We start from the raw sequence: 8,735 nt of genomic DNA, 5'->3' as shown, positions 1-8,735 counted from the left end.
TTTCTCACTTTGCAAAAAAAAATTAATAAACCTCACCTGCTGGGTTTTTTTTTTTTTTGCTATTGACAATGATTCGCTATGAGGAAATTAAAACACATCATTTGTTAGCTTTTTATTAGCTCTTGTAAAATTGATGATTTAAATCATTCACTAAAATACTTAACACAGAGAGGCCCTACGACTTCCAAAATTCTGCCAGGCCCAGCCGCATTGAAAGGAGGAACTACAATACCCAGCAGGCTCCTCCGTGCGCGAGAGCCCATCCCACCGTCCTCGCTGCACCGCCCTCTGGGATGTGTAGTGCGTACCTTCCGCCGTGCATGCTCGCTGTGTTCGCCGGGCAGTGCTTTCACCCTCAGTGTTGGGGACCCGCTCCTCCGCCGGAAAGGTGATCCAAGAAAAAGCCTCAAAGCAAAACAAACAGAACAATTCCGGGACGTGAGGGAGGGGTGAGCAAGCCAACCGAGCCTGTTGTGTCCCGCTGGGGACCAGGACTATAGCCTTGACTGCTGAGCCGTCCTACCAAACCTTCCCCAGGACCCTCCAGAAACATTTCCAGGCGTGAAGGGAAGATGATGCCCGCAGGTCAGAAGTGGGCGGGGGTGCAGCCGGTTTTCTTTTCCCGACCCGCCCGTTTCGGGCCGGGATTTTAGTAGACCGCTGAGGAACAGAGGTCCCCTTCCGGGGTGGGATAAAGTGGCGCGCGGGGGACCCGGGCAGCCTCCAGCAGATTCTCAACCCGGACCCGAGACAATCGCGTTCATTCATTCGCGTAGCGCCGCTGTTTGCCTGGCGCGGAGCTTGCCTGTCACTTGCAACTGGTGTTACTCTGCCTACTTAGAGCTGGTACTTAACGCGTTTAGTCCCAAGACCCTTCCTTTGCTTAGCTGAGTTTTTTCAAGGTCATTCAGTGCAGAACTTGACTCCTCTGTATTTTAGCGGTGGAGCTGTGAACAGATAGAATCTTGTCTTAATGTGTGTGTGTTGGTATGTATTGGGCGGACATTGCCATGAGGTATAGTTGCTTTGTCGATGTTATGGAACTGTTCAAGCTGAGTCAAAAGAGCTGGGCAGGCACTAGTATAGTTTGTTAAACTTTTTTGAGTCTGAATTTTTCATGTGATTGAGGGGCGGGGGGGTGGGGACACACACACATGGCTGTGATGTGATCAGTGCATACTCCTGACCCTGTGCCGGGGAAATCAGGGGTGCCCGGGGCCCCTTATGCAATGCCGGGGATCAAACCAAGTCAGGCAAATATAAAATGAATGCCTAGCTGCTGTATCACGTCTCAGGCCCTGTAGGAACTTTTTGTTTGTTTGGTTTTGGGCCATACTAGTGGTGCTCAGGGCTTAAGTATTGGATCTGTGCTCAGGGATCACTCCTGGTGGTCCTTGGGGACCATATTCAGTTTCACGGATCTAATGAGCTTGTCGACAAGGGAAGCCCCTGGCCCACTGTACTCTCTCTACTCCCTAGCCTGACCTTTCTTTTAAAAATTGATTTCTGGGGCTGGTGCAATAGCACAGCGGGTAGGACGTTTGCCTTGCACGCGGCCGACCGGGGTTCGATTCCCAGCATCCCATATGGTGCCCTGAGCACTGCCAGGGTAATTCCTGAGTGCAGAGCCAGGAGTAACCCCTGTGCATCGCCAGGTGTGACCCCAAAAAGCAAAAAAAAAATAAATAAAAATTGATTTCTTTTTAAAAAAAGTTTAAATATTGTGATTTACAGTACTACAGTTTACAATACTGTTAATGATAGGGTTTCACGCATACAGTGTTCCAGCACCACACCCTCCACCAGAGGCCTTTCCCCACAATCTGCTCCTTCTCCCCCACTTTCTTCCCTGTAAAGTGCAGATGATAATATCTACCAGGCAGGCTAGTTGAGAGAATTTAATGGGGTAATAAAATTTAAAAGACCAAGTAGAGCATTTCAAAAGAATTGGGTAATATGATTATAGTCCCAGCTTTTCTTTCTTTTTTATTTTGTTTGATTTTTGGATCACACTCAGCAGTGCGTGGGGGGACTCACAGTGTTAGGGATTCATCCTGGGACCCTTGCACTCTAGGCCTTTTCTCAGGCCCAGTCCCAACTTTTGTAACCAATGTATTTCAACTGAAATTGTAAGTATTTATAAATAGCTTCATTATTTAACTATGTCACAATATCCTGATACATTACTTAATTCTGCATGTTTTCTTATTTTGAGGTTTTTTTTTTTTTTTTTTTTTTTGCTTTTTGGGTCACACCTGGCGATGCACAGGGGTTAATTCTGGCTCTGCACTCAGGAATTACTCCTGGCGGTGCTCAGGGGACCATATGGGATGCTGGGATTCAAACCCAGGTTGGCTACGTGCAAGGCAAACGCCCTACCCACTGAGCTATTGCCCTAGCCCCTTATTTTGAGTTTTTTTCCTCCCCGCCCCCCATGCTGGGTATCATATCCAACCAAGTGATGTGGCAAGTGATCTGCTGAGCCACATCCCTGACACTGATTTGAGTTTTTGTTTTTCTTTTTTTACGAGGGTGGGAGAGTGGGGGGGGGGGGGAACACACCCAATGATGCTCAGGGGTTATTCCTGGCTCTGAGCTCATGGGACCTTATTGGGTGCTGGGGGTTGAACCCTGGTCAGCCACATGCAAGGCAAATGCCCTACTCCCTGCATTATAGCTCCAACCCCGTGATTTGAGTTTTAGTCACCTTTCTCACTGGTTAAAACCTGTACATCAGTAGTGACTAAGCTGAGTTATCCTACTGGGCCTAGACTGTTGCTCCTGTGGAGTGTGTGCGTTGTGGTGTCAGGGTGTCAGCCCCACGGTATGTCTGTTACAATAACAAATAAACCAGAAACAGTACAAGCAGAAAAGAACAAGAAATTATTCTAGAAGCAAATATACCAGAGATCATCCTTCTGAAAAAGATTGTAAAAATATTATGGCTCTGATTTAATGGCAATTTCTTGTAGAAACTTAAATATGTGTGTGTGTATGTGTGTGTGTGGGGGGGAACAGCTTTGTGTTTTATTTAAAAAGATTATTTTGAGTTTTAGGTTTTTTTTAAATCTAATTTGATGATGATTTTTTAATTCTAATTTTTTATTCTAATTTTATGGTCAAGTTATCAACTTTACATAAAAATTAAATTTAATAACAACAACATTAAAACTGGGCAGAGAGGGATGGAGGATGCTTCCAAGTATTGTTCTGGAGAATGGGAGCCACCCAGCGATATACCCTCAACCATACCAGACAGTGCTCTGTGTGTGTGTGTGTGTGTGTGTGTGTGTGTGTGTGTGTGTGTGTGTGTGTGTAATGTAGAGCCAGAGAATGCTGGTACCTGGCACCTTACCTCTCAGCAGTCATCTAGCTCTTGACAAACATTTTTGCAGTGGACAAAGAAGCCCCTTTTCTGATATTTAAATCCTGCTATCTGGTTCAGACTAGGAGTAAAGTATGTAATTGGTGCAGAAAAAGCATCTTGTTACTTCTATTTAACTTTTGGAATTAATATAACATTACTTATGTAATTATGTGAAACTAATTCTTTTACAGAAGCTGCATATTGAAATGGGATTTAAAGTCACAATAGAAGCAAAATACATGAAAGAAAACCAGTTATTTTTATATCAGTATAATGCACCTGACTACTAGTTGCAAATTTTTCTTTTTTTAACCTAAGAAAATTTGTGATGTAAGTGAAAAGGTTTCTTTTTTAAAACTCACTGCTTCCAAATATGCTTCGTTTAAAAGCTATTTGTCAATTCTCCTGGAGGGTGTTTCGGTTTCGATCTTTCAGTTGTGAACCATTAATTAGCCAGATGAATAAATGTGAAGATGAAGAGCAGGTATTTGATTTTGTTGGAAGAAACAAAGCCACACTTTCAGAAAAGCAAGTTGGATGTGCATTTACTATGCTTTGGGAGTTTCAAAAGCAGAAGACCAGCTTGTTAAAAAATGTTGACTTCATCAAAGACCATCCTCAGTTTGCCACTCTTTATGATATAACTGCAAAGAAAATAGAATTCATGAATGATGATACCCTGGTGAATGTGTTATATATCACACAACAGTAAGTAATGTGCTTTTAGAATCAATGAAAGTGATTGAATTGATTGAAGTGTTTTTATATTTTGATTTAGAAAAATCTTTTAAAAAATGTGGTTTTTCTTCCATAAAATTTTCCTGGTAATCTTTATTTATTTTTGTAAATTGTTTATAAGATATTTATAATTTAGTAGTATTGCTATTAAAGACCTGGAGTGCAATCACTTGTGAAAATATAAATGATTAACCTTGGCTTATGTAACTAGATTATTGTAGAATTTTGTAGAAAACTGATTGGCTACAGATGAGGAGGATGCAATTAATAGGTAGTCAAACTTCAGATTGCAGTCAACAATTAATTATTAGTATGTTGACTAATAATTTAACATGTCATGCATGAACAGAGAGTATAGGGGCTAAGGCATTTGTCTTGCATGCAAGCTGTACTTTTGGTGTCAAATCCAAAAACACAACTCTTTGATCAATGTCGAGAAACTTTTCTCTTATGTTTTCTTCTGAGAGCTTTATGGTTTCTGGTCTTAGACACATACACACACATGCACACATGTATATTTGTTTTTGTTTTTGGGCCACACCCAGTGATGCTCAGGGGTTACTCCTGGCTCTGTGCTCAGGGATCACTTGTGGCAGTGCTCAGGAAACCATATGGAATGCAAGGAATCGAATAAGGGTTGACCACTGACCAAATGCTTTCCCACTATCTCTCGACCCCAGACTTGCATATTTATTTATTTAAAATTTTTTATTTTTTGGTTTATAATAATATTAATAATGGTTTCTCATGGACATAATTCCAACACCACACCTATCACTGGTGTGCTCATTAGACTTATTTTTAAAATTCATATTGAGTTCATTTCTTTATGAATAAATAAGAATCCTATGTCATTAGTTTTCATGTGGCTATCTAGTTTTTCCACTACCATTTATTATAAAGACTGCCCTTTTCAGGACCATCGATATAGTTCAGAATGAGGTCAACCTAGGGTTTGACCCTAGATACCACATATGGTCCCCTGCGCACTTCCAGGAGTGGACCCCTAAGCACAGAACCAGGAGTAAGACTATCTTTTCCCCACAGGATGTTATTGGTGCCCTTGTCAGCCAATAGTGACTATAGGTAAATAGGTTCATTTCTGAGCACTAATCACAGTTTATGTGAAACTGCCAAATGAGCCTGATTCGTTAAAGCAATCTTGAGTAAAAAAGAAAAAAGTTGGAGGTATCACATTTTCTAAGTTCAAAGTCTATTATATAATCACAATGGTATGGTACTGGCATAAAAAGAAACATAAAATTTCTTCTTCTTTCTTCACTGCCTGAAATCTCAGCTTTGTGTTTAAAGGTCTAGAGTTTGTCCCCATTAGATGTTAATTCCCTAATGATGTTTTTCTGTGTGACACAGATGAGTGAGATCATTTGGTATTTGTTCATTGTGGACTTATTTTGCTTAACAAGATCTCCAACACTTCCATCTAGGTTGCAGCAAACCTTTAAGTTTTATCCTTTCATTATAGCTTCATAGTACTCCATTGTGAAATATACCACAATTTCTTCATTTGTCTTTTGGCATTAGGATTACTTCCGTATCTCGGCTATTTCACTTATCATTGCATGAACATAGGTTTGAAAATCTCTTTTCAAATGATTGGTTTTGCATTCTTGGGATAGTACCAAGAAGTAGGATTGCAGGATCATTAGGTAATAAGGCTACAGTTATGTTCATATTTATAGTAGTTTTTGTTATTGTTGCTTGTTTGCTTGTTTTTGGACCACATTCAGTGGTGCTCAGCATTTACTCCTGGCTCTTCACTCAGGGATAACACCTGGTGAGTTCGGGGAACTTTATTTGGTGCCTGGAATGGAACCCAGATCTGCTAGATGCAGGCAAATGCCCTACCCATTGTACTGTCTTGCTGGTCCCTAATAGTATTAATGTACAAAGTTATTGAACACCATCACCACTAAAGTGCCCATGATTTTTCCACCCCTGTCCCTACATCACCTTTTATTCTACCTTCCTCCCCCTCCCCACCTATCCATTTTTTGTTCATTGACAGTTATGGTTTTAGTGCACACAGTTACCTGCCTTACCTACCACACAGGTGCTTCTGACCCTCTACCTCTGCTCCTATATTACTATATCATTCCCTCCTCTCTCTCCACAAACCTGGCATTTTCAGAGAAATTCTATTATCTGAGGTTTATTATTGTTTGATAGTGCCCACACCCATGATTTGTTTTTCTGTATAAAACAGATGAGTGATATTATCCTGTGTTTGTTCTTCTGCCTATGTTTTTTCCCCACTCAGCATGAAACACTCCAGTTCCACTCAAGTTGTCATGAACTGCATGACTTTATTTTCTGTGGCTGCATACTATTCCATTAACAGTAATCTGTTTAAGTTTCTGAAATTTTCTCCTATAAAAATATTTTTAGGGGCTGGAGTGATAGCACAGCAGGTAGGGCGTTTGCCTTGCACGCGGCCGACCCGGGTTCGAATCCCAGCATCCCATATGGTCCCCTGAGCACCGCCAGGGGTGATTTCTGAGTGCATGAGCCAGGAGTGACCCCTGTGCATCGCCGGGTGTGACCCAAAAAGCAAAAAAAAATATATATGGGGCTGGAGTGATAGCAGAGTGGGTAGGGTGTTTGCCTTGCACACGGCCAACCTGGGTTCGATTCCCAGCATCCCACAGGTCCCCGAGCACAGCCAGGAGTAATGCCCCAGTTGTGATCCAAAAAGTAAAAATAATAACAATAATTAATCAAAGAAAAAAGTTTATGTTATGTGTACTTTTTAACATAAATGGTGTTATTGGACAGCTTACTGTTCAGTGGAAGATACTGAAATGAACAGATGAAAGGTTGAGAAGGGCACAGGGGAAACTGTAGGTGTTTATTATTGTGTACCAAGAAATTGAATACTGAAATAAGATTGGACCAAAAAATAAAGATCGGCTCTGTAAAAGTAGGTAACTTGGTTCACTTTTACTTTAAAAGTCTTACTGCATGGGGGGCTGGAGTGATAGCACAGCAGGTAGGGCTATCACTCGGCCTTGCACTCGGCCGACGTGGGTTCAATTCTCAGCATCCCATACGGTCCCCTGAGCACCACCAGGAGTAATTCCTGAGTGCATGAGCCAGGAGTAACCCCTGTGCATCGCCGGGTGTGACCCAAAAACAAACAAACAAACAAACAAACAAACAAACAAACAAACAAACAAACAAACGTCTTACTGCATGTGGTTTTCATAATTTTTAAAAAAGTTTAAGTATGAAAACTTTTTTTGATTCTTATTTAGGTTTTCTCTTGAGGCCCATGACCCACTAATTGAAGCGCTAGTTATAGAAGCATGGAGAAGAATGGAAAGGCAAGTATTCTGTTGTATCATTTCAGAGATCACACAGTAAAATATTGTGGGAAAAGAACAGGGACTCAGGGCTGGAGCTATAGCACAGCGGGTAGGGTGTTTGCCTTGCACGCAGCCAATATCCGGGTTTGATTACTAGCATCCCATATGGTCCCTGAGGACCGCCAAGAGTAATTCCTGAGTGCGGAGCCAGCAGTAACCCCTGTGCATTGCCGGGTGTGACCCCCCCCCCAAAAAAAAAGAAAAAAGAAAAAAGAAAAAAAAACAGGGACTATGTCTTTTTCTTGAAGAGGAAGAAAACAGGGCTGGTTGAGATAGGTTAGGAGATAAGATGCTTGCCTTGTATCCCACTGACCCCAGTTCAAATCCCTGGCACCTGATTTGGTCCCCTGCGCACCTAGGCTTCACTCCTGAGCAAGGACCAGCCCCTGAACACCTCCAGGTGTGACCCAAAAATAAACAGAAACAAGAAATCATTATGCCCTCTTTAATTAATGACAGAGAATGTTGCATGCTTTGTATATATAAAATTTATTTACATACATCACATATAGTTTATATGTGTTTAATCATACTATAGGCAAGGTGGTGTCACAACTATCTGTGATCCAGACTTTTTGTTATTTTGGTGTTAGAGATCAAACCCAGGATATATGAATCCTGGATTTCATATGCATGAGACAGCACTTACCACTGAATCATATTCCTAGCCTGGACTAGGCTTTTGTTATTGTTGTTGTTGTTATTGTTATTGTTGGACCACACCTGGTATTGCTCAGGCTTACTTCTGGCTCTGTGCTCAACGATCTCTCTTGGCAACCTCAGAGACCATATGGGGTGCCAGGGATAAAACCCTGGTTGGCTATGTGTAAGGCAAGCATCCTACCCACTGTGCTATCTTTCTAGGTCAGCTCCTGGGCTAGGCTTTTCTGAATCTTCTTTTCTATAAGTTACAATTCAGGAAAAAAATTATTTGTTGAATGATAGACTGATAGTATAAACCTAGAGGTTTAGGAGAATTCAAAGAAGCAGAAAGGGGAACCCAGCTAGTAGAGAAGAGAGCTGTGTGATACTCTTAGCAGCATCTGGGGGGTGCTGTCTGCTCTCCTTTATAGAGAGTCAATGAGCAGAGTTCTTAATTGATTTCGGGTCCACTACTGCAAGTAGTATCAATTCAGATCTGATTCCTACACAGTTAAAATTTCAACATGCTGCCATTATAATTATGTTAAAAATGTGAAATTTGTTCAGGATATTCTTCTTATGAGTATAGGAAATATATCAGTACT

General features: G+C 41.4%; 1 protein-coding gene across 1 annotated transcript in view; it reads left to right on the top strand.

The window, feature by feature from the left end:
* Positions 1 to 315: 315 nt before the first annotated feature.
* FASTKD1 (FAST kinase domains 1) overlaps positions 316 to 8,735 on the top strand; it is a 37,584-nt gene continuing 29,164 nt past the window's right edge. The window contains exons 1-3 of the mRNA XM_012933108.2: positions 316 to 585; positions 3,559 to 4,075; positions 7,378 to 7,446. Coding sequence (XP_012788562.2) covers positions 3,741 to 4,075; positions 7,378 to 7,446 — 404 coding nt within the window. The 5' untranslated portion in view covers positions 316 to 585; positions 3,559 to 3,740. The remainder of the gene's footprint in view (positions 586 to 3,558; positions 4,076 to 7,377; positions 7,447 to 8,735) is intronic.

This window comes from Sorex araneus, chromosome X (assembly GCF_027595985.1).
Source record: "Sorex araneus isolate mSorAra2 chromosome X, mSorAra2.pri, whole genome shotgun sequence".
NCBI classification, from domain to species: domain Eukaryota; kingdom Metazoa; phylum Chordata; class Mammalia; order Eulipotyphla; family Soricidae; genus Sorex; species Sorex araneus.
This window is presented reverse-complemented; position numbering and strand designations above follow the sequence as displayed.